The sequence below is a fragment of the Delphinapterus leucas genome, chromosome 12 (genome assembly GCF_059928025.1).
Source record: "Delphinapterus leucas isolate spDelLeu-1000000601 "Yukka" chromosome 12, BTC_Dleu_Yukka2, whole genome shotgun sequence".
Lineage (NCBI taxonomy): Eukaryota > Metazoa > Chordata > Mammalia > Artiodactyla > Monodontidae > Delphinapterus > Delphinapterus leucas.
The window spans coordinates 18,642,282-18,669,391 of record NC_143140.1 but is presented as its reverse complement, the minus strand read 5'-3'; the positions used below and the strand labels follow the sequence as shown (position 1 = coordinate 18,669,391).

At 38.9% G+C, this 27,110-nt stretch overlaps 1 protein-coding gene across 4 annotated transcripts in view; it reads right to left on the bottom strand.

Annotated features, from left to right (window-relative positions):
* MYO6 (myosin VI) overlaps positions 1-27,110 on the bottom strand; it is a 142,271-nt gene that overhangs the window by 60,018 nt on the left and 55,143 nt on the right. For all 4 annotated transcript variants that reach the window (XM_022590345.2, XM_022590346.2, XM_022590344.2 and 1 more), the window contains 7 exons: positions 23,369-23,438; positions 17,473-17,546; positions 14,349-14,478; positions 12,328-12,433; positions 11,068-11,123; positions 8,297-8,394; positions 7,802-7,966 (listed from right to left, as the gene is read on the bottom strand). In XM_022590345.2, the coding sequence (XP_022446053.1) occupies positions 7,802-7,966; positions 8,297-8,394; positions 11,068-11,123; positions 12,328-12,433; positions 14,349-14,478; positions 17,473-17,546; positions 23,369-23,438 (699 nt within the window). The remainder of the gene's footprint in view (positions 1-7,801; positions 7,967-8,296; positions 8,395-11,067; positions 11,124-12,327; positions 12,434-14,348; positions 14,479-17,472; positions 17,547-23,368; positions 23,439-27,110) is intronic.

Genomic DNA, 27,110 nt, shown 5'->3' with positions numbered 1-27,110 from the left:
TATTTTGTTGAGGATTTTTGCATCTAAGTTCATCAGAGATTCTGGCCTGTAGTTTCCTTTTTTTGTGACATCTTTGTCTGGTTTTGGTATCAGGGTGATGGTGGCCTCATAGAATGAGTTTGGGAGTGTTCCTCCCTCTGCTGTATTTTGGAAGAGTTTGAGAAGGATAGGTGTTAGCTCGTCTCTAAATGTTTGATAGAATTCACCTGTAAAGCCATCTGGTCCTGGACTTTTGTTTGTTGGAAGGTTTTTAATCACAGTGTCAATTTCAGTGCTTGTGATTGGTCTGTTCATATTTCCTATTTCTTCCTAGTTCAGTCTCAGAAGGTTGCACTTCTGTAAGAATTCGTCCATTTCTTCCAGGTTGTCCATTTTATTGGCATAGAGTTGCTTGTAGTAATCTCTCATGATCCTTTGTATTTCTGCAGTGTCAGATGTTACTTCTCCTTTTTCATTTCTAATTCTGTTGATTTGAGTCTTCTCCCTTTTTTTCTTGATGAGTCTGACTAATCGTTTATCAATTTTATCTTCTCAAAGAAGCAGCTTTTAGTTTTACTGATCTTTGCTATTGTTTCCTTCATTTCTTTTTCATTTATTTCTGATCTGATCTTTATGATTTATTTCCTTCTGCTAACTTTGGGGGTTTTTTGTTCTTCTTGCTCTAATTGCTTTAGGTGTAAGGTTAGGTGTTTATTTGAGATTTTTCTGTTTCTTGAGGTAGGACTGTATTGCTATAAACGTCCCTCTTAGAACTGCTTTTGCTGCATCCCACAGGTTTTGGGTCGTCGTGTTTTCATTGTCATTTGTTTCTAGGTATTTTTTGATTTCCTCTTTGATTTCTTCAGTGACCTCTTGGTTATTTAGTAGCATATTTTTTAGTCTCCCTGTGTTTGTATTTTTTACAGTATTTTCCTGTAATTGATATCTAGTCTCATAGTGTTGTGGTAGGAAAAGATACTTGATACGATTTCGGTTTTCTTAAATTTACTAAGGCTTGATTTGTGACCGAAGATATGGTCTATCCTGGAGAATGTTCCATGAACACTTGAGAAGAAAGTGTATTCTGTTGTTTTTGGATGGAATGTCCTATAAATATCAATTAAGTCCATCTTGTTGAATGTATCATTTAAAGCTTGTGTTTCCTTATTTATTTTCATTTTGGATGATCTGTCCATTGGTGAAAGTGGGGTGTTAATGTCCCCTACTATGATTGTGTTTCTTTTGATTTCCCCTTTTATGGCTGTTAGCATTTGCCTTATGTATTGAGGTGTTCCTATGTTGGGTGCATAAATATTTATAATTGTTATTTCTTTTTCTTGGATTGATCCCTTGATCATTTCAGTGTCCTTCCTTGTCTCTTGTAACATTCTTTACTTTAAAGTCTATTTTGTCTGATATGACTATTGCTACTCCAGCTTTCTTGTGATTTCCATTTGCATGGAATATCTTTTTCCAACCCCTCACTTTCAGTCTGTATGTGTCCCTAGGTCTGAAGTGGGTCTCTTGTAGACAGCATATGTACGGGTCTTGTTTTTGTATCCATTCAGCCAGTCTATGTTTTTTGGTTGGAGCATTTAATCCATTTATATTTAAGGTAATTATCAATAATGTATGCTCCTATTACCATTTTCTTAATCATTTGGGGGTTTTTTGTTTGTTTTACAGGATAATAAAATTTTAATGAAAATTTCCACAAGAAATTTTTTGACAGAATGTGAAGTTTTATTTTTTGTCTTTATTTTTTTATTTATTTATTTTTTTGCGGTACGTGGGCCTCTCACTGTTGTGGCCTCTCCCATTGTGGAGCAGAGGCTCTGGACGCGCAGGCTCAGCGGCCATGGCTCACAGGCCCAGCCGCTCCGCGGCATGTGGGATCTTCCCGGACCGGGGCATGAACCCGTGTCCCCTGCATCAGAAGGCGGACTCTCAACCACTGCGCCACCAGGGAAGCCCTATTTGTCTTTATTATTTTGTCCTGAATGTACACATGAGGTTTCTGAATCAGAGCAGATTTTTTTTTTTATTTACCTTATAGCTAATAACAAGTGTGTTGTGCCCTCGTGTATAAGTTCTTACACTTACACCAACATAATGAGAGCCAGGTCAAATATCCTACAAATACAAAGTCTGTCTTGTAGACAAGGGATATAGAAAATGAATTTTCTGTACTTACATACAGAAAAAATAAGCAGTCAACTCTCTGTACTCATCGTAGTCTTTTTGAAAATTTCTACTCTAATATGTTGGAATTTAAATAATCCTCTCCAGGGAAAATATAAGACCACTGCCTAAAGCTTTACAATCCAAAGATGACTTATTTTCTCTTCAAGTGTGAAAATGTACCTCTGTAGTTAGGTAAATCTCTATAGAGTTTTCAATATCTATACAGTTGTAAATTAACTTCCATGGCTGGGTTTGTTTTTATAGGTCTTTTCCTTCTCTTTTCTTTCCTGCCTAGAGAAGTTCCTTTAGCATTTTTTGTAAAGCTGGTTTGGTGGTGCTGAATTCTCTTAACTTTTGCTTACCTGTAAAAGTTTTAATTTCTTCATCGAATCTGAATGAGATCCTTGCCAGGTAGAGTAATCTTGGTTGTAGGTTTTTCCCTTTCATCACTTCTAATATATCCTGCCACTCCCTTCTGGCTTGCAGAGTTTCTACTGAAAGATCAGGTGTTAACCTTATGGGGATTCCCTTGTATGTTATTTGTTGCTTTTCCCTTGCTGCTTTTAATAATTTTTCTTTATATTTAATTTTTGATAGTTTGATTAATATGTGTCTTGGTGTGTTTCTCCTTGGATTTACCCTGTATGGGACTCTCTGTGCTTCCTGGACTTGATTGACTGTTTCGTTTCCCACGTTAGGGAAGTTTTTGACTATAATCTCTTCAAATATTTTCTCAGACCCTTTGTTTTTCTCTTCTTCTTCTGGGATCCCTATAATTTGAATGTTGGTGTGTTTACTGCTGTCCCAGAGGTCTCTGAGACTGTCCTCAATGCTTTTCATTCTTTTTTCTTTATTCTGCTCCCTGGCTGTTATTTCCACCATTTTATCTTCCAGTTCACTTATCCGTTCTTCTGCCTCAGTTACTCCGTTATTGGTTCCTTCTAGGGTATTTTTAATTTCAGTAATTGTGTTGTTCATACCTGTTTGTTTCATCTTTAGTTCTTCTAGATCCTTGTGAAATGTTTTTTGTGTTTTCTCAATTCTATTTCCGAGATTTTGGATCATCTTTACTATCATTACTCTGAATCCTTTTTCAGGTAGGTTGCCTATTTCGTCTTCATTTATTTGGTCTTGTAGGTTTTTACCTTGCTCCTTCGTCTGTAACATGTTTTTGGCGTTTCACTTTTTTTTTTTTTTTTTTGCAGTACGCGGGCCTCTCACCGCTGTGGCCTCTCCCGTTGTGAAGCACAGGCCCCGGACACGCAGGCTCAGCGGCCATGGCTTACAGGCCCAGCCGCTCCGCAGCATGTGGGATCCTCCCGGACCGGGGCACGAACCCGCATTCCCTGCATTGGCAGGCGGACTCTCAACCACTGCACCACCAGGGAAGTCCCCTCACTTTTTTTTTGATGGGTGCTGCTGTATCCTCGTCTTACTGGTTGCTTGGCCTGAGACGTCCAGCACTGGAGTTTGCAGGCAGTTGGATACAGCTGGGTCTTGACGCTGAGATGAGGACCTCCAGGAGGCCACACTCCAATTGATATTCCCTGGTGTCTGAGGTTCTCTGTTAGTCCAGCGGTTTGGACTCGGAGTTCCCACCCCAGAAGCTCAGGCCCAACCTGTGGCCTGGGAACCAAGATCCTGCAAGCACGTGGCAGGCGAAGTCATGGTCCTCCAAAGACATGGACATCCACATCGCTGGAACTGCTTGGCTGGGGCAGGGTGGTGGGGACCTGGAGTCACCGGAGGGGCAGGGTGGTGGCCTGAGGCACACAGGGCGGCTTGGTGTCCTCAGGGTCAGAACTGGGCCATGTACGCCGCCCACGCCACCCAGTGCACCAGGGACTCCGCCTGGGCTTGACAGGCATCTGCACCCCGGATTCATGTCTGAGCCCCAGATTTATGTCAGTGACTCCGGTTTCACGTCTGAGGCCCCGAATTTACATCTCAAACGTAGCAATTTTAAATCTTCTCAGGGTTAAATCTTATTGAAGATACAGTTCATAAGATATGAACTAAATATGTGAAAAGTCTCAAAGAAGGACCCACACTGTGGTTTAATATTTTGAGTAATATTTTAAATTCTGAATAATTAACAAATAATATTCTTGAGTTTCTTAATTTTTGATTTTTACAATCAGTCCTTCAAAACATGCCTTTCATACTGACTGACAGTTAACACTAATTGTACATAAATCACAACACTTGCTTTATGAACCTTCACAGGTATTCAAATAACCATTTCAGCTTTTATCTCAATGATTTACTTTCCTGCCCAGAAGCCTTTAAAGGCTAAGTGCTTTGCAAACACAGAATAAGGGAAGCAGCTGAGAAGAAAATAATATACTGGTCTTGAAGAGAATCTTTTACCCACACGTAAGGGGTGGGGGTCGTTCAGGAAGGACATGCACAGGGAACAGGATGAGAAAATTTTTTAAACATCTCAGCTTTTCTTAAATCAGGTCACTAGGGTTCCACTGTCCCCTGGCATGAATTCCAAGGTTAAATATATCGATAACATATTATATACCAAGAAAAAATTTACAGTAAAATTTGAATGATTTAGGGATAAATTAATACTTTAGATGATCAATATATTTATCTCCCCCCATTACAGTGAAATATTAAAATACAGTTAAAACCAGAAAATAATATGCAGTGAATTTTTCTTTGTAGCCTAGAATCTTGGGGGAAAGAATAAAATAGAAGGGAGAGGGGATAATACTGATTAGCATTTTCAATTGACTATTTCAAATCAGAGTTCTTTTATTTAGTAGGATAATAGTAGCTTAACTATATAGAGCCAAAACAAATGTTTTCTTTGCTACCAAGAGTTTTATCCACCCGCCCCAACTGTTTTATCAAATACTTGGCTTTTGGACACTTAATATTAAAACCTAAGAAAAATACTTGTTTCTTCTAACTTTTCTGTAACTAGAAAGCTATAACTATTCTTGTCACCCATTCTCATTCTATCCAAGCTTTATTTATATTCAAGGATTCTTGCATGACTATAACGAATGCTTCCGTGGAACATGTGCAAAAATATTTCAAATTTTTGAAAAATACAAGCATTTTAAGCCTTTTATTTTCTAAAGTACATGTGGAGTTAATATGGGTGCTTTCAAACAGATGTACCTCTACAATTCTTTACATACTAATTTGGATAGAATAGTGACCAAAAAAATGTGGGGGGGAAAGCGTTCACCCTGCTGTAGAGTTTCTCCTTTGTCTTTACAACTTTACCCCTGAGTTATGACTGGAGGTCTAAACTAAACCCGAGAAAAACCTGTTGAAATGACCAACACACTTTTAAGTCACTCTAAGGCAGAATCATTTGGGGGAAGGAATACAGAGGTGTGTGTACACCTGCCTGAGACGAATATCCAAGATGGCAGGCGTTTTTGGGTGAAAGGTAATGCTGTTCCATGAGTTTCCTCTTACCACCAAAAGGACTCTCCCAGTTCATGCCACAGAGACAAGAAACTCTCTGACCTGATAAAGCATTTCAGTGGCTGCCCCCTTAGGATGGCTGTCCTTGTGCCAGGAAAGACTGTACATTCTGAGACACAGAAACTTTGTTCCCAAGCCCCCAAGTAGAAAGAAATGCTATATTAAGACAAGAATAGTCACATCACTTTATCATTAACTCAGTGCTGACAAAGCCACATCATCATTATTAAATTTTATATGATTCAGATTAATTTATATTCCTTTTCTAAAAATCATTGTAGAGAAATGCCTCTTCTACTGTCATGAAGATAATGTGGGCAACTAACTTCAAATTCCAATTAATTTGGTGAGTTCTAGAGAAGGTTAAACATTTCAGAATTATATAAAGAGATGCAGTTATAAAGCATTTTAAAACAACAGAGTTTTTAAATTTCCAAATATACATAAAAGAAATTGATTGACGTAATAAAGAAGAAGCCAGGTTGCAAACACACACACACACTCACACACAGAACAATAATTACATATAAATGTGTGTCATGATTCTCAAATGGAGGACTTCTGGCCAAAGAGGAGTATGAGAATTGCCTGGAGAACTTCATACAGACTGCATTCCCGACCCGCACCCCGTGATTCCCATAGCCCACACAGGGACACTACTTTCTAGCTGAGAATCTGTCATTACGCTAGCCACCCCACAGTCACCACTTCCTGAAACTCAATACTGACTTGTGATCCTTGGCACTCGTGATTTCCTTGTACTTCTCTCACCACTCCACCTGTGCTTTCTTTCTGGGGCAACTCTTCATCTGCTCAGCCTCTTCAACTCCAGAGCGTGGATCCTGGCACATGCTTTTCTACGTTATGCAATCTCTCTGGACAACCTCCACTACTCACTGTCACAGTTCTAACTACCACCAGGGTGCTGACATCTCCCAAACCTGTCCCTGCAGCACTGACCTGATCTTAGTCTACCCAAGAGTCTTCCAAACAGCTCCGCTCAGATGACCCACAGGCTCCAAAACTGGACTCACCCTACACGCCATTAATCTCCCACCTGGCCTCAACATGATATTTACAGTCACCCAGTTACCCTAATTGTGTTTTGGAAAATCATTCCAGACTCCCCCTTCTCCTTACCTAATTCAGTCTTCAAGTCCTGTCAATTTTACCTCCTCCTATTTCACACATCTCCTGCCTCAGTAACCCTGCCATCGCTAAAACAAATTCAGGCACTGACTAACTGCTACATCACCTAAAGCCACAGGTTCCCAACCCATTTACCCACGGCTGCAATTTCTATCCATCCCCTGCCCTACCCTCTTAAAGCTATCTTCCATATTAAACCCAGAGGTAAGTAGAGACCTGATATCCGACTTTCTACTTAACACCCTTCGATCAGCTCCCTACTCACCACAGAAGTAAGACCAAACTCTCTAGCCTCACCTCCCACCCCTTCCTGTCCTACCATTTAAGCTATTTCCTGCCTTTCTTCGTTCATCTTTTTGCATCTACCAGGAATACCTCCGCATATTTATGTTTCTTCCTCTAGTTACAGTTAACACTTGAAAATCCTTCAGGATTCTGATCAAGCATCAACTGTTCCAGTAAAGTTTTTCCAAAATCACCAGCACCTATGCATCTCTCTCACTTATCATTTGACGTATCAGTCAGATTGTGTGTGTGTGTGTGTGTGTGTGTGTGTGTGTGTGTGTTTCCCACCAATTTAAGTTACTCAGAAGCAGGAACTGTGTCTCATTTATCTTTTTAACTCTGGCACAATGCCTGGTACCCAATGGGTAAGGAATAAATATTTGTTGAACTGAATTAAGGAAGACAAGTAGGGGTCCTTTATTAATTCAGTGGTCAAACTCTTTTTTACAAATAAGTGAAAGATAACATTAAAGCTAGCATTACAGAACTATTATAAACTTTCTTATTGAGTTTAAGGGGTTTAGCATCTATCCTTTTACCTATCCCATTATGTACCTCCTCATATAGTGTTATAAACTCAGCAGTAAATCTCAATACAGATCTACTTAGTACGAAAGTCATTCTATCATATTACACTGAATTTAATGTAAGTTATATGCAACTAGACATCAAAACCCACTGAAATAAGTTTTAGAATAGAAGGCAACTCAATTTGCAAAAATTGTATGAAATTTCTTTTCATCCAACCTACCCGAAAATTATCTGGGGAGCTCAAATGAAGTCTTTCCCTAGTATCTTCAGAAGCACCAGCACACAACCTATAAAAGATATGATAATTCCTTTCCTCTTTGCCTTGAACACAGATCCTAGATTTCTCTAGAAGATAATGTGAAACAAATCCTCCAACAACTGAACTCTAAAAAACAAAACAGAGAAATTACATTTTTGCATTTAAAGTCTTAAAGTATAACCTACCAATGTTAAATTATCTTCTCTAATAATCATTTGTCTATCAAAGAGGTTGTAATTTATGAAATAAAGGGGAAAAAACAGGTAACTAAATGTAAGTTTATAGTATTTATAGAGATCACAGTGAACATATATATTATCCCAACTGTTTAAAAGTAAAAGAGGAACATTTAAATATATTTGCCATGAGTTCAAGTACAGCACCAGTTCTATCAAGACCCTGTATTTTCCAAAAACACTCCCCAAACGTATTACCCCGAAACTCACTCTCACTTACCTTTTCATTGAAATGTATTTCTACAAATTTCCCAAATCGACTGCTATTATTGTTGCGAACAGTCTTTGCATTTCCAAAGGCTTCTAAGAGTGGGTTAGCTATTGAAAAAGAAATGAAAATACGCCATCAGAAAGTTTGCATGGAGGAAAATTACAAAGCAATATGCATAGTATGTTTCCATTTATTAATAAACATAAATAACTAGAAAAATAGTCTCAGAAACATTAACATGAATGAATTCACTTGTAATGTCAAATCCCACAAATATTTATTGACTACCACTATGTTTGGGCCCTATTAAAGTACAGGAGATGGAAAAGTTACTCAAAATTTATTAAAAAAAAAAAAAGAAAAAGTAAGTGTATGAGAAAGACTAAATTTTCAAAAGTCACTAGGTTACAAAATTTATAACTCAACTTTAAAAATTACTCCCTAAAAATTTTATGGTTTTCACATCAGCCCTACAAGAGCAGTGATGATAGTAAAGAAAGCAGCAAGCTTCCCGTGACGAAATACAGGCAAGAAGTTATTAGTTGACTTACATTTAAAAATATATTAATAAAACCTCCAGATTTAACATTTTTCATGCACATCCAACAAAATCTAACAAATAAGCGTTTACAGAATTACCTACGAAAGCTTCTCAGAACAATAGTTCTTGAAATCCCAATGAACAAATGTAAAATTTTAACTGTCTTCATTTTATAATTTCACACTTCTCTCTCTCTCTCTCTCTCTCTCTCTCTCCCTCTCTCTCTCTCTACCTGACTGGAAAAGAGCTCCGAGAGTCTATTCTGGTACTCACCAGTCTTAACTGTAAGCATACCAGATTAGTGTCAATCTTACTCACATATTCCTTCAGTAACCTCATAAATTGCTTCATATGTTTACTGCTAGAGTATTTCTTATGAAATCTCTTGAAGTCCATTTCTCTTATTCTATCCACAGTAGAAAGCTTAACTAGTCACTAAACCCTTTGAAAGATCACTCCCAGGTTGTTTCACTTGCTAAAATAAGAAAGTATTAAAACTAAAAGAAATATTAGCATGTATTCCCACCTAAAGATTTCTATGGCCCTGCCAGTTAACATAAACTATTCTCCAGTAAGGGGCTGTAGAGACATTTGGAATAACACTTTCCAACTGTCCTCAACTACAGCACGTTACACATTGCACAGTACGTTCTCATGGGAGAAACCAGGCTTATCTGGTTTCAAAGCAAACCTGTACCTCAAGTAAACAAGTCTGAATATTAATTAGTATTTTATTAAATTAACCCATTATTTGTTTTTTATTTATTTATTCAATTTTAAAGGGCAATTCCCTCACTAAAGGTGCTCTACTGTGATTCTACCTAGGTGTGTGTCACAGTACCACAGTGAGAACTGTGGATAAAAATTAGAAAATTATTTATATCAAGAAATATGAAAAAGCTTATGGATGCAAACTTTAAAAATGTTTATTAGAGTCAAATTTAGATTCATCTACATGCATATTTTACGTAAGTGTGAAAAAAATGTATGTAACATTTGCCTGCCATGATATAGCAAAATGCATGAACATAAAAGGCCCCCGACAAATTTTTGTTCAACTGGAATTTTTCTTTAAAATGTCAAGAATATTAAAATATGCACTTAGTAGAGCATATAGTTAAGACGCCTGGGTTTATGTCCCATTTCCACAACTGATGAGCTTATTTACTCTTCAGAAAGTTACTGAAGCTCCTTCTACCTTAGCTTCTCATCTGTGAAGCAGGGATAAAATAGTACTTACCTCACATTCTATGGAGATTTAAGTTAGGTAACAGATTTTAAGCAAATCAGACAAGGCCTAACACATCCCACACATGTCAGTATCATCATCATTATTAAATACTTACTGAAGGGGTGAGAAGAGTGTCCAAATAGGCCTGAAACACCTCAGAGAACTAAAAGGAGACCAATGTGAACTAAATGAGAACTAAATGAGACCAATGAGAACTAAAAGGAGACTAAAGCATAAAGCTGCAGAGGAACAACGACTCAATCAGACCAGAGGAGGTGGGGCAGGCCACACAGCACACTGGAGGTGATGATGTGAATTTGGGGTTTTAGCTTGAGAGAAATACGAAGCCAATAAAGGGCTCAGAGCAAAAGAGGTCACTCCAACTTCCACACAGAGAATAGGTTAAAGGGCAGCCAGACCATAAGAGGGGGGACCAGACAGGAACCTGTGCTGCAGGAGGCTGCTGCAGACTCAGCGTGACGGCAGCGGGGACCAAACAGGATCCGAGAGGTCTCTAAGGGGTGAGCAAGCACTGACAGCCCGGGGAAGGCAACTTACAGACTCCTGCTTTCCAAGTGTACTCTTTCATTGAAATGATTTCCCCCAGCACCTCATTTCCAAATAACCCTCTCCCTTTCTCCTTTACAAAAACAAGGTCAACAAAATAAACAGGAGGCAGGAGGGCTTCCTATATTCCTCTCATTCATCCGACAGATATTTATGGAGCATATACTATGTATCAGGCACTATTCCAGGAGTTTGGAATATATAAAATCCCTGCCCTCTTAGCACGGACATGGGGTTGGGGGGGGGGGGGGCGTGGCGGGGGAGGGGAAGACAACAGACAATAAGTAAATGAGAAGATAACATCTGAGCAAAGATTTGTAGGAGATGGCAGAGTCTTTTGGATCTCTTGGAGAACACTCCAGAACACTTAGAGGATTCTTCTAAGTTAATTTCAGGACATACCTAGCAATGGAAAATAAGAATTTTAAAAATTAACAATACCTTCGACAATTCTATCATCAATGTCTTGACCGGTTCCATACGACTCAGTCAGATATCTGAAAATACAGGATTAAAAAAATGCTGGATGAGAATGATATTGCATGCATTATCTTTCTAATTTTAATATTATTTAATACATCTAAAATTTAAACCTGGATCATGCACTGGAATGGCTTATTTAAAAACTACAAATTTATATTTAAATGCAACTACTATTCTGTTATAGCTTTTTAAACATTTAAAATTCTATCTGGATGGCCTTTAACATCTAAATCAGCATTATTTTTTAAAACTTTTTGGGAATATTCTGATTTTAACCAACTATTTAGTTGTAAATATGCCACACATTGCACACAGAAATATTCATCTTTGACACTGAGAGGAGGGTTGTGGGGAGGTAGAAATAAGAAGGCCAATCATCATAAACTTAAGGTAAAAAATGGTTTCAACCACTCTAACGGCAGGACTATTGAAAAAAGAACATAAAGGCTGGATTGTGAAGGAACATTCCAAGATTTCCCTTTGCCTAATGAGCACTGGTCTTCTCCAGGATCCTCATGAGAATAGCATGTCAGAACTAGATTTCAACAATCTGCAGCTTAGCTTCCACATGTCTGTTCTTGTAAAAGGGACAGAGCCCACCATTTCAAACTATGTCATGCAAGAGTATTCAAAGTCAACGGGTTCAAATCTCAAGGAGATCTTTGAAACTCTTTGCTCATAACATGTTCAAGGCAACACTATTCACAGGAGCCAAGAGATGGAAGCAACCCAAGTGCCCAAGTGCCCACTGAGGAATGAATGGGTAAACGAAATGTGATACATAACACACGGGGGAATATTACTCAGCCTTGAAAAGGAGGAAAATTCTGACACATGCCACAACATGGATGAACCTCAAGGACATCATGCTATGGGGGGATAAGCCAACCACAGAAAAACAAAAAGTATATGATCCACTTATATATATAAGGTATCTAGAGTAGTCAAAATCATAGAGGCAGGAAGTAGAATGGTGGTTGCCAGGGGCTGGGGTCAGGGGAAACGGGGAGTTGTTTAACGGGTACAGAGTTTTAGTTTTGTAAGGTGAAAGGTCCTGGAGACTGGCTGAACAACAATGTGAATATACTTAGCACTACTGAACTGTACACTTAGAAGTGGTTAAGATGGTAAATTTTATGTTATATATATATATATTTTACCACAATTAAGAAAAATCAACCTGCTCAAAGTATTCTAGGTCAGCTAAATACTCCTCACCTTAGAACAAATTTTGTATTTTCCGTTTTGCCAGCTCCTGATTCTCCAGATACAATGACAGACTGACTCATCTTGAGCACCTTCATGTCTCGAAAAGCCTTATCAGCTGGGGTCAAAATAATACATTGACGATGAACAGTGTATTAAATACAAAATTTTCCAAATCATAGAAAGTCCATTTACTATCAAAAAGCACTTGCTCCTAAAGAAATTATAATGTGTGTTTACAGTTACCAAAATTTTTAAATAAAATCATTGAAAAGTGTTCAAAACATCTCTAAAGGTATATACGTTAAATGTTTTCTCTAGTTATCCTGACACCTAGGTAATATGAAATCAAATAAACAACTCTTATGTTTGTACTAGAATGTCTCCATATTATGAGCTGTGGCTCAGCTTTTCCTCATACTAGAGCAGACCTGCAGAGAGATGAAAAATGCTCACTATGCATAAACTAATGACATCCCCGGAGAAAAAAGCAAGAAGTAACGAGCTACCAATTAAGAAATTTGGCAGCCAAAATTTCTGCTGGAGAAAAAAAAAATACATAACTGCACAATAAATCTGTGGGGTTTTTTTCTGTAATACTACTATTAAATTTAAACATCGTGTAGAATTTTTCAGCATTTCAAAACTAGGCAAAATTAACTGCTTTAAATTTTTTAGATTTGTGATTATTTATATATACAATTTTTCACTATCTTCATTACACTCCAACAATTTAGACTATAAGATGTCTTTAAGACTCCACGGACATGATGAGCACAATTCAATTCTATTAAAGTGGGCTCAAATTAAAACAATTTTGATTAAAAATTAGGTCCTGACAAACTTAGCCCTATAAGGCAACTATTTCTCACCTCAGGCATGTGCTACCCATACCAGCGAAGAAAGCTCTACTAATGGCTTTTACTCTAAGGGCCAAATGCAAACTACACACAAGGGTATTCACACATCCCTTTGACCAATTTATCAGCAATCTATTCCACCCACTTCCGTGGAATCCTTGTAAAAACTCTTTTAGCAGTAAACAACTAAAAATAAGAGCCGGTTTATTTACATTTTAAACATGTAACTTGCTCCCATTGAGGTTCTAAGGATTTTGCACCATTTAGCCAGCTGACAGAACACATACCCATGCCCATCAGAGCATCACAGAACCAGAAGTCAGTGTGCAGCTGCACTGGACTTGGTGTACACATTCACTCTTGCCTAGTAGCACACAGTACACGGTCAGCCAAATCTAGAGGTGAAGCCCGGTTAGGCCATAATACAGGTACAAAGAGAAAGCCCAGAGAGAAACTAATTGCACTAAGAACCAGAACCAAAACGTGTCATCATTTAACTGCCAGCTATTTCTGAATCCCAAGGCTTAGCTAACATCTCTGTACCTGCAGTCACCAGCTATGGGGGACGCCTGTCAAATAACTCCCTCTCTGCTCCCCAGAGCTAAAGTGCTTCGAGATGAGAGAGCGCCTGAGAAAGACAAAGACAGATGTTGCTGCCTTCCCACACAGATACCCCAGAGATATGAAGCATGTATCACTGTCGATCCTTTACATTTTACAGAGCCCTGATGCAGGACAAAGCATGGAAGACGTCTGCTCTCACAGCTCCTTTCTAGCCCAGGTAACGCGCTCACTAGTGATGACCTGGGTAACAGCAGACAGCCCAGGCCTCCTTCCTAGTTGTGGAAGGAGGACACTTTTCAGGTGGAGTCAGAAGAAAACAATAGGTCAGCTTTTATTATGAACTACTTTCAACTGGGTGGACACGCTTAAGACGACACAGGCCTTTAACAAAGGTAATGAGGTACAACCACCCCATGAGTTGGCCGCAAAAGTATCTTCCCCACCCTGTGTGAATACATGCTCCTGACATGGTGATACAGTCAGAATGCACACAAGCCCTCCAAAATACGTATTCGATTCATGGTATCTCTTATTAATCCAAAAGAAAAACTGAGTAAATCTGTACAATTTAAAGAAAAATAAATATTAAGATACAATTAAATTACTTACCAATTGCGAAGACATGAGGTGGCATCGTCCCAAGAGATTTTCCTTGGTACGACTTTATTGTTTCTGAAGAATATATTTTAGGTATGTCAAAGTATGGGTTCACTGCAATCAGAATGTTGGCCACATATGTCTAAGTGGGAAAGACATAAACATAAAATTTTCCAATTACTGTTTTCATTTAAAACCAAACAAGGGTCACAGGAGAAAGAACACACAGCAAATAGACACCCCCAGTTCTCTCTATAAGTAGAACTCCTAAATCTGCATTTCTAGACCTAAATATTCCCTGATCTCTATAGGACCCATATTTCTCTAACTCTTAATAAATATTTACATCTTCTTAACCTATAGCCATCTAAAACTCAGCACATCCAAAATCAAAATCATCTCTCTTGACCTCCCTTTGCCTCAAAGGAAACATGCTCCTCCCACACACCCCCTCCCAGGTTCACCACTACCAGGTCTGCCTGGGCAGAACTGAGTCTACACCTCCATCTCAGACACCTCCTGTTGACTCCACTTATGACATCTACTCTATGCCTACAGCCTGAGTTTTGCTTATTTGTATTCCTCGCCTAGACTACTTTCCTCACCCTGCTACTAAACAGTTTAACATAGCTCACAGGACCCTCTAGGCCCTGAAGAGTTTAACATAGCTCACAGGACCCTCTAGGCCTATGCTCATCACTGAAAGCCAAGGACTGATTTAGCTCAGTGGTGACCACTTGGTCCCAGATTTTTGCAAAACAGCATATGCACTTACCATTGCCTAGAATACTGACGGGCTACATGTTTAATGAGCAAGTGAAGCTTGCTTTTAAATCTGAAATTTCACTGTGGCTTCAAAAGACCAGAAAAATGCCACCAATAGGATTTACAAAATTCCTCGTGGGTAGAAAGAGAGTTGTGGTTTAGCAATTAGTTGTGGTTTACTGGCCAAACTAGGGCACACAAGACCATGTTTTTCTCTTTTCTGCTTCTAGTTGTGGAAGGGAAATGATGCAGAAACCCCGAACTCTCAGCCTATTCAACTAAAATTCCGTGAATGTTCCCAAAGGTGTTTCCTGGAGTTGGGTAAAAAATATGAAATTCCCGATAATAATGTTTCTTTGGGAAACAAAAGGAAAGTAATAGAGACTTCAGTAACCAAGGGAAATGTTACATGTGAATTAGCTATTGTTCTACTCAAATCTAAGGGAGAATGGTGGCAATTCTGGTTGGTGAGACATGTAAAAATATCCAATTTAAACTATTCTGAACTGCTCCCCTCTCTTACATATATTATGATAATAATAACTCTATTTGTGTATTGCTGATATCTAATGGTTTTATAACTAAAAGGCGTAACTGGCTAGGCAAAAACCCACCAGCCACGGCTTTCATTAACTTTGAAAATACTGGTTTTCCAAACAGGAGCTGATGACGCTAAACAGCCACTATCTTAACACATAGGTCATATGCCCAACTGCCTACACATCTTAGGTCAACTAAACATAACGTGAAAAAAGGACAACTACTTTTTTTGAAAGTACAATGAATTCTGCACGTAAACCTTCAGCTATCAATGGTCACAGTCGGCAAATGTAGCACCACTGCAGCACAGGGAGCCTTAAAAGACCAACGAAAACCCCATGGGTGTGAAGCTTTCCTATAAACGTCCCAAATAAAAACAAAGTATCTCAATTTCTCTGAATAAGATCATTCTGTAAAGGTAATTTGAAATTTGTAAACTTCAAGAAAAAGATGTTAAAACAATTAAAACTGGCTCAAATAAATAAGATTGTTCCACTACCACCAAGTGATGTTAGACATGTAAAGAAAAAATAGTAGCCAGTTCTTCTTGAAAGATGGTTACATCTAAATCAACTTTTACTGACTTATTACAAGTTAAGCTGCTTTAACAAACAAATTTTTAAAATTTGTATTATTTTAGTACCTAAAACAACATTTAGCACACATTAGACACTCAATGTCAGTACGCTGATTAAGTGAATTTTGCTTCTAAATATATTTTTAAATAAGAATAGCCATATATATATATGTGTGTGTGTGTGTGTATATATATATATATATATATATATATATATATTAACTGAAATACACTATTTAGTTGATTTTGAGAGAAATCAAGGAGGAAAGTAAAGACTTAATAACTATGTATAACTGAAAGACAGCAAGTAAACTCTTTTGGAAAAGACTAGATTAGTTCTATTTCCCAGCTGTCATTACCTGGACAGATGGCAAAGACTAAAGGTAATTTAGTCAGAATTAAGTAAGTACAATTAGGCAAATTGATAGTGATATAAAAGATTAAGAATGTCATTTGATCTAGGAAGTGTCAAAGAAGCCATGTGTTTTCTTCGTTCAAAAATAATGAAGAGTCCCATCTTTATAACAGGAGGGCTACAGTGCGGTAATTTACCTCCAGCCAACAAAGGGATATATAGAACTCATACGTGCCCAATGTATCATTATAATTAAAACAGACTAGTTAAGTATCCATCTGAATGGTGTGGTACAAACCCTATTTCCATTAAAAGCATTGTCTTTCATTTTTAAGTATCCTGGATTTTTAGGGTAAGTGATCTATTTGGAATGAAATATTGCAACTATTCAGGCTCTATGATCAGCACTTCAGTGTGCTCGATATTTCCTCACGTACTGCCTTCTATTCTAATTCACACCGTTTTGTCTTCCAAGTTTTTAATTTCAATACGTATGCCTTATAATCTGCCGTAAATGTTTTGCAGAACAATGTGGAAACTGCATCAATTAAACAGATCTACAGATATGTGCCAAAAGTTGAAAAATCAAAACTCAAAATAATCAGTGTTCTTTTTTTTTAAATATCCAAATTGGATAGTTTTAAGTCTGAATGATATTAGATGATGCTCTGCATTCATTATTTCATTCTGCAAATATTTATTAAGTGCCTACTAGGTACCATGTGTGGTCTAAGCCCTGGTGTTGGAGAAATAAATCAGAAAAGAATCCTTATCCTCATGGAGCTCACACTCCGTTCAGTATGATTTCCTGTTAGAAAATTTCAAGCTCAAGAAAATCAAACAGTAGCACGTAAAATAATTATTCCCACAAAAACTTAACCTACAGGTAAAATACTTACGTAAATTCTGTCTTTACTGTACCGAACTTTGATATTATGGAGCAGTGTGGCTTCATTCAAATACATTAATGAACCTGAGATGGAAAATTTGTAAATCATTAGCTATTTGAAGAGAGAAAGTAAAATAAAACAATGCCATCTTAATCTGAATCGCTCTGATCCAAAGCTAAAATTCACCTGTTACGTTAGATTTAATTCCATCTTTTTCCTGGTACATGTAAACCCCAGAGGCTGATGTAAACTGTATCTAGTTTACATATGTGTTACAGCGGTATTTTTAAACAATACATTTCCAGTGAGGTGAGCACCTCTAGTTCGTACCAGGTGAGTACAAAAAACCGAGTACAATTCAAGTGGAAAAAAAGAACTACTTTAGACAGTGCTGATTTTAATACATTTTGACACAAAAAAGATTAGTAGACGACACTAATCCCATCTGATGCTCAGAATTTTACAGGAAAAACACAAAAGATAAAATTTTAGAATGGGAAGGTCGTGTCATTCAGGCAGTGCCTCACAACTGATAGACTAAACAAGAATCCTGAAGAAATTTGTACGTCTTAAACCAGGATATGCAGCTAACGGACAGCAGCATCAGGGTAGAAATCTTGTTTTCCTAACGTCTGTTCTCCTAACGCCCTGACACATCCTGTTCTCCCAGCCCGATCTACTGCCCCGGCCCTCAGTCCCCTGAGCTCCATTTCCACGTTTCCACCGCGCACTTGAGCAGACAAGCCCACTCTTCCCCCAACCACTCTGTTTCCATTATCAGCACCACCATTTCCCACTCATCTATTCTGCAAGCCTTAGTCAATACTAGGACCATCCTCTCTCCCCCTCCTTGCTCTAAGCCCATTTCCAAGTCTTTATACATGTAATAAAGTATAGCACAGCACCAGCTTCATGGTAGGCACTCAAAATTAGCACAATCTGAGTCTCTGAAATGTCTCTCCTTTCTTTCCATTTCCACAGCCCCAATCCCAGTTTAGGCGTCATCACCTCTTCTGTAATCACAGCAGCCTCTCACTTGTTTACTGCCGCAGTCTCTCTCCTCTCTTACCCAGATTGCTCAGTGCATTAATCTAAACACACTAGAGCCCTGACTAAATCTCTCTCTTCCTCAAAACTCATCAGTGGGTCTCCGTCAACTACCAAATCCATGTTCAAGTCTGATATTCAAGGCCCTTAGAAAACCTGCATTCAACTGACCTTTTCATATAATTTTCCATAACTCCCTTTAATATGGTCTAACCTGCAGGCAGACTAAACCATTTACCAAACTCAACTATCATGCATGCATTGGGCTGCACCTCTCTATTTCTAGGTATCAAAAATCCACCTATCCTTTAAGGTCAGTTCAAAGACTGTCCCTCAAATGACACCTCCCCATTCTCACTACGCCACCACCACTAGGACTACTTGCTCCTTTGTACTTGCATTATGGTGCGTACCACAGAATGCCAGCCTTGTGATGACAATTTTGTATATCTGGTTTTGGCTTCTATCCCTGAGGGCAGGGCCCTGCCTGATTCATTTGCTTGTTTGCTTGATCCCTCACTGAAGTTGTATATATGCCTACACTGTATGTATATATAACCTACAATTCAACACCCGACCAATTCTGTCAAACAAGAGCCCGTTGCTCTACCTGTCTCAACAGACCGCCCATGCTTCTACACTCACACGATGCAGCCAGTTCACACTGCAAGGACACGGGCCTCACTGTTTTCTAATGCCACTTACAGCAGAAAAATACAGAGTAAGAAGTGGGGGGAGGCCCCTAACGGTCGAGCGGCAGCCCTCCTTTCAGTTGAGGAAAGGTGTGGAGAAGGCAGGCAGCAGAGGGCATCTCGTGTGGGTTCGGTCCCCTACTTTCCATACCCCTGCACTTCTTCCACCCCCGTCCCCAGGAGCTGGATCTACAGGCTGCCTTTCCTTATGCAAAGCACAACATCGAACCACTCGCCCATCGCTCAGCTTCCTCTGAAACTGCCTGGCTGCCTGATACTCTCTCTGCTACTCTCTCTGCTTCCTGTAAGTAAGAATGCCTAATCCCACGATACGGCTCCCCTAGAAAAGCCAATCATATACATCTACGTGGCATGTGGATGGCTGCTTGCGCTTCTTCCTTTACCTCCTCCCATACTTACCACCAGCCTTCTCAGGGATATCTGGTAATTCAACTAAATAAATCCCTCACTGTTGTCTATAGACAGATGAATGGATAAAGAAGATGTGGCACATATATACAATGGAATATTACTCAGCCATAGAAAGAAACGAAATTGAGCTATTTGTAATGAGGTGGATGGACTCAGAGTCTGTCATACAGAGTGAAGTCAGAAAGAGAAAAACAAATACCGTATGCTAACACATACATATGGAATCTAAAAAAATAATGGTTCTTAAGAACCTAGGGGCAGGACAGGAATGAAGACGCAGACGTAGAGAATGGACCTGAGGACACGGGGAGGGGGAAGGGTAAGCTGGGATGAAGTGAGAGAGTGGCATGGACATACATACACTACCAAATGTAAAATAGATAGCTAGTGGGAAGCAGCTGCGTAGCACAGGGAGATCAGCTCGGTGCTTTGTGACCACCTAGAGGGGTGGGATAGGGAGGGTGGGAGGGAGGGAGACGCAAGAGGGAAGAGATATGGGGATATATGTATATGTATAGCTGATTCACTGTGTTATAAAGTAGAAACTAACACACCATTGTAAAGCAATTGTACTCCAATAAAGATGTTAAAAAAAAAATCCCTCACTGCTGAAATACCTGCCAATGACAATAAAAATTTGGATCAGAGGGTCTTCCTCTTAAATTATGCTACTCAGACTACTCCATTTAAATAAAGACACAGAAAAGGAAAGACAGAAGGGAACATGTATGACCCTCAGCTTGCCAGAATGGGAAACGGTTAAGTCTCAGGGGCCTCTGCATCCCTGAAGGAATGACCTAGGGATGCTCAGAGGGTCTTGGACATCACTTCCTGCTCCACCAAATTTCCTCCTCCCCTCCCCTCCTCTCCTAGTGGCCACCCCAGGACTACTTGGTTTGGCTACTGACATGCAATACTTTAGGTGAACTGTTCACCTTTTATGCCTAATTATTCATAGATTTAACTATACACTCGATATTAAAAAGTTTAAATAAGACATAATAAAAGAATGAACGTCTTTGTTCCTTTATAAACTCCGTAAGAAGAATTCTGGTATAATTAATATATACTGAGGACACCAAAAGTTTCTAATGAAGAGTAGATATCACTCAATTCTTAAATTTAGGAATCTGACTAGGGAGTTATCTAAGCATTTAAGATTCTGCTTATTTGTTACAGTCCTGGTTCACTGAGAGAAAAAAAAAAGAACCCACAAACAACTTCAAGGCAGTAGAAGTCAATCACTTCTATCGTTACATTGTTGTAGAAGTCATTCCATTACTGAAAAAGAGAGTGAACCAGGCAACTTTGGGGATTCTTTCCAATATTATAGTTTATACTTTATTATTCTCGACTTCTAACAGTCATCATTCATGGAGATTATTATATGCCATGTAAGTAACAGTAGCTTAAAAATTAGCACCCAAAAAATGCTTATTTTAATTAGCAACCTCACATCCCTGAACTATTTTCCTATTCTGGCATTAATCCTCAAGAGTCAAGTAAGAAGGCAAAGTTAACAGACTAAACTCCACACATCCAGCCCTTCACATAGAAAACCTGGAGCTAAAACTAGGTAATATATTTTGCTATATTATGAGGGCACTATCAGAAGTCCACTCGTGTGTCTGTTTCAACAGAACCCTTATCACATAGTTCAGGATGCTCTATAGACATCAAGCTCTTTTTTTTTTTAAGATGTTGGGGGTAGGAGTTTATTAATTTTTTTTTTTTTTTTTTTTTTTTTTGCTGTGTTGGGTCTTCGTTCCTGTGCGAGGGCTTTCTCTAGTTGCGGCAAGCGGGGGCCACTCTTCATTGTGGTGCGCGGGCCTTTCACTATCGCGGCCTCTCTTGTTGTGGAGCGCAGGCTCAGTAGTTGTGGCTCACGGGCCTAGTTGCTCCGCGGCATGTGGGATCTTCCCAGACCAGGGCTCGAACCCGTGTCCCTTGCATTAGCAGGCAGGTTCTCAACCACTGCGCCACCAGGGAAGCCCCCGACATCAAGCTCTTAATCATCACATTATTACCGTGATACAGAGAAGAGGAAAGGATTTTAGAAATACGCACGTGAGACCCAAACAAACAACGTCATGTGTCACTTGGCGGAGGACAGTGGTGTAGTGGGCAACCAAGCCTCAGGCAAAAGGACTAAACTAATAAGTGATGGAACCACTTTCGCTGGAAAACCTGCATTCTAAACTCAACAGTTAGAGCTGCATTCATGATGTGGTTTCAGAAAGGGGACATCAAGTAGGGCTGGACTACTGTGTGGTGAGGACAGGTGACATCCTCAGCAACATTCCTGCCGTCTGGCATCACCAGAGTCAACACCTACAAGAAGCGGCAAATCTCCACTAAGACCGGGAAAACTAAACGGTCGGACGAGTCCACCACCATGAAACAATCAGAGGGAGACTGCTTTAAAATATTTAAGAAGTGGATTAAAAGTAATTCAACATCATTTATTATGTTTAGCTCTACGTGGATATATAAACCAGAAAACATTATTTTGATATATGAAAAGGGTTGATTCCAATTCTGCATACCCTAGCAAGTTTTAACAGAAAAGAATTTTCTCTTATTTTAGATACGACAGAATCTCGTTCCTTTTTGTTGTTGTTCTGACTGCCGTTCAGAAAGATATGATCCCATCAGACAAACTCTCTAGCAATTTTGGAAAGGAAGGGAGCGCCACATTTTTTCTCCCAGTCTCTTACACCTAATAACAACAGATACCATCTATTGAGAGGCTGTTAGAGGTCAGGCACTGCACCAAGCATTTTAAAAGTATCATCTCTAAGCATGAAACATAAAAATCATTACTCCTGTTTTCCAGACGAGAAGCTCAAAGGGGAGAGAGAAACTGCCTACGGGCACACAGCTTCCTAATGGCACAGTGAGAATCTGAACTCGGGGCTCCCCCATTACTCCTGTATTCCACGTCACATGGGGGGCGGATCTTACAGGCTTACTTAAATGCGAACTCCAGAGAAAACCAATAAGGACGAAATATATTCCTTTCTCCTACCTCTCTTATTTAATTGCAGAGTTTTTAATGCCAGATACATTTAACGAAACCCATGACAACTGGACATGATTCTTAAATATCGCCACATAAAAAATGAAACATGATTACCGCTTTATCTGGAAAATGTTAAGAATAAACATGGCCTATTGCTCTGGATACAGTATTTTTTCACCAAAAATTCTAAGATAGTTCTAAGTCAAATTAATGCTGCACTTTAGTCCAATGTTCTGAAATCAATTTTCAATTAGTACTTATTACATAGTATTTTTTTAAATGTTTGTTTCCTTCAAAGGGTGACCCTAAATGGGTCCTCCTGACTCAACTTCCAAATTACTGAACCACATATACAGCTATAAAAATCATCTGATTCCAGATGATTCAGAGGTTCAAAAAACAAAAAAACCATAAAACCAAGAGATCTTTAGTTCAGGCTTCATAGTTAGTAAATGATTACCATTCCCTGTATTTACACAACCGAGATAACACTAAAAAGATATTCAGGAGAGACCCCTTCACCAAAGTGCAAATGTGAGAGAACAATGCGTCTAGGACTGTGGGGCTCCTCCATTCACAGGAACCTTCAGGTCAAAAGGCAACATTTCTTCTGAACAAGGACAGTGTGCCCTGTAATATAAGCACTCATATATTTTTTGAAGGAACAGTTTCCTTTTCTATGATGAGAACCGCTTTTTAAATTGCTGCTTACAGTTATCTTCCACATCTTTTTTACTGTCCTCTTCTGCAGGGAACACTTGGTTTATGAGAGCCAGAAATGTCTGAAAAACAAAACAAGAGCTCATTAAACTAGAAGCTTACAAATAATAAGAAAGATAAAGGAGCTTAACTGACCGCATACATTGAAAATAATGGCAATGATATGCTCTTCATTAAAATGTAATACAAGATCCTGCTACTTAACAAGTCATTACTCCAACATATTATCCATTATTACTATGAACATGGAATCAATAATGGAAATCAATAAAACAAAAACAAAACCTGTGCTGGAACACCTAGAGTGGGACAAAACAAGAAGTGTATTACGTCTACATAGGTATGCTGTTTAACAACTTTTTAAAAAAGTAAAGATGTTAATGTTTATGTATACAGCAATTTTATTGTTTTAAAAAAGGAAAAAAGTAACATCCAATCAATCAATCAGATACACCAACAGACCATAATTTAATTAATGCTCTTGTCTGAGTAAAACACATTAGACACAAATTCCTGTAAAGGAATGTGTCAAAAATATAAACAGTATCCGAAACTATTAGGTCCATAACATTACAGATATCCATGAATAAGCTGGTGTTTATTATATCATTTGAATACTATGGTAGAAACTCTAGAATTAAGATAGTATCTTGTAAGAGAGAAGAAATGATCTCAAATTACATCGAAAGAGAATTAAATTTTCTCCATGCCATTCTAATAGTTACCTATACATTTCTATTTCTCAGACAATTACAATTACTCCTGTGGTTGAAGCTTCCATCCATATCAAACCAATCTCTAAGGAAAACCTGTTCAATTATTTTAGAATACTTGCAGGTCTGTATATGTATATATATGCAAGAGTATAAGGCAAGGCTACTGCCATAGTTTACAGAGGAAAATCCAGGCTACTAGTGCTATACCTCAATTCAAAGTCACACCCAAATTAGAAAACTGTTATGCCCTGAAAACTCTAGAAGTTAATTAGTTGGAACCCACTACACACGTTCTTAACGTTAATAAATGAGGAAAGGTTTAAAGGATAAATCACAAGTTCAGAACTAGTCCATAACGTACATTAAGTATATTATGGTACTATAAAGCAATCCACAATTTATAACAATGATTCTACAGGAAAAACACGTTCAGAAATCACCGCTAATGTCACAGATCTACGTGCCACTTTCACAGCCTCAGCAATGGGGCTAAAGCCTCCCCAGACCCCAGGTGTTGGCTCCATAAATGGGGTGCAGAACACAGAGTTCCTAGAATGGGAAGGTTAATAATCTTGGGGCTGAAAGGCCTGTAATGAGTCTACAAAATTGTTTCTCTCGATCCTTTTTCACCCCCCCAAATGATCACCAGCCCCCATCTTCTTCTCCCCTCTACTACCTACTCAGTGAGAAGGAGGAAATCTGTTTCATTAAGGCAACTGTTTTCTCTTAGAGGAAGGAGGCTTCTTCTCCTATCAAGAGATCACAGTAAACACCTACCACCCAGCAAACACAGTGCACCCAGCTCCATGACAACATGGACAAAGAAAATAGCGCCTGCACTTGAGAAGATGACCGTCTAGCAGGGAGGGGAGAAATGTAAACGAATGTCTCCAATAGCGTTACGGGAGGCGAAGAAGGTATACCACTCCTCAAAGCAAAGAGTAATCAACGGTAAACTCTACTGCATGGGAGGAGGAAGAAGACACAGGGCATCTGTGGAAAACTTTCATAAAGGAGGTGACCTCAGTCGCTCCTGAGAGATGAATATTTGCTAAATAAGCACAGAGCTGCGGAGAGCGGCATTCCAGGCAAAAGGAGTACGGTGAGTGGCGACACACAGAGCCCAGCTCCACCTGGCTCCCTGAGGACCTGATAAACCCTGGGAGGAAGGCTGGAAGAGGAGGAGAAAGACACATAAGACTCAGCATAAGGGCAAGAGAATGAGGGCGAGACTGCTGGTCGACAAAAGACAAGACGAGCAACACAGACAGGGAAAAGGAAAGGTAGACCCTTAAATGCCATGTGTTCGGGGCTTTAGCCTGCAGGCCAGTCAGCTGCGAATATGGAACATGAAATCAACTGAGAGGTTCAAGATGGCATTTTTAGCAGAATAAAAGATATTAGAAAATATCAGAATGCATCACAGACGGTAAGGATGTTGCATTTGAATACACACACACACACACACACACACACACACACGATGCATATACCTGTTGACACGTAAAGTCTATTTGTCGTCAGTACACACGCACACACACATGAATAATACGTATACCTAATGTGATTTCAAATCTATTTCTTATGACGGGCCACGGCTGAAAAACTTTAAAAGGCACTGCCATCAACAAAGACAGGTTCCCCACTAGAGCTCATCGCTCCCTCTTCTATGCTTCTACTGTATCAGCAAACAGATCCACTTGACTTGTCCGCTGCTTCACGCACTTCCTTCATTTTTAAACACTGATGATCTCTACTCCATGAATCATCTACACAAAAGACTGCTTCTCTTACGGATCTTTTTAACCACACGGTTGTTATGACACTTCACAATTTATTAAGACCCTGATCAGAAAGTGGGGGCCGGGAGGGGATTAAGATGAAAAGAAATCCCTGAGAATTGGTTAACTTTCAAAAAGATTTTGTGAAAAGAAGCTTCAACTTTAGTTTATAAATAACCTACGATCCATAAAGTTTTCATGACGTCACAATTTGAATTTTAAGTGTTTTTATTGGTTCTATGTGTGCACCTGATTAATGCTAATAAGGCACAGCTGAAAGCACAAAATACTCAAAACTATAGAAAAGCATATACCCGTAAATAAAGTTTCTTCTATCCCTGAATTATTTTGTTACTTATGGATATAAGAGAATACATATAACGAACTATAACTAGGAAATATACTTTTCATTTCATTTGGGGCTTTTGATTTACTGTGCTTATGAGACACGTTAAACAAAAATGAAAGGAGGCTTTGAAAGATAATGAAAGGCTCACTAAATTTCTGTCACCCCAGAACATGCTACTTTGGCATACTGATTATCTTGAGTTAAAGGCCCTTGAGAAACAACAGATGTAAGAAGGGCACTCTGACCCTTTTTATTCCTGAGAGCAGGAGATAAAACTCCCGCGTGCAAGGTGCCCTCGCTCTACCAGGAGGAAAGAAGACATTCTTATCACCAGCGGAGGGAATGGAGACCAAGAGAAATCTGTGCAAACAAACCTAGTCTTGCCAGAGTAACCCTTACCTTCCTAACCACTTCTCCACCATTTACCACCCCTAGCCCAGACCCCTTTGCCTTATCAATTCTTCACAAATGTATTGTTTCTTTGTCTAAAAGATATAAAAGCTTCCTGCTCTGGTCACTTCTTCAATTCTTCATTCTCTTGTGAAGGCTGCTGTGTACATGTAAAAATCTGATAAAAGTCGTATGCTTTCCTACTGTGAATGTGTCTTATGTCGATTTAATTTTCGGGCCCAGCCAGAGACCCAAAAGGGTAGAGGAAAATTTTTCCTCCCCTACAGCTTCAAATAAATAAAAATAATTGAGTTTCTTTTTTTAAATTCTTTCTTTTTTTAGAACATGTACTGCATTGTAAGTACAAATAGGTACTTGTTAATAAGAGGAAAAACTAGAAACACTTTGTCTTTTCTTTCCTGAGGGTATCTTTAATTGGCCGCCGCTAACATGGCACATTATATATTATGCATTTAGGTTCCTGGGTTGTTTACAGTA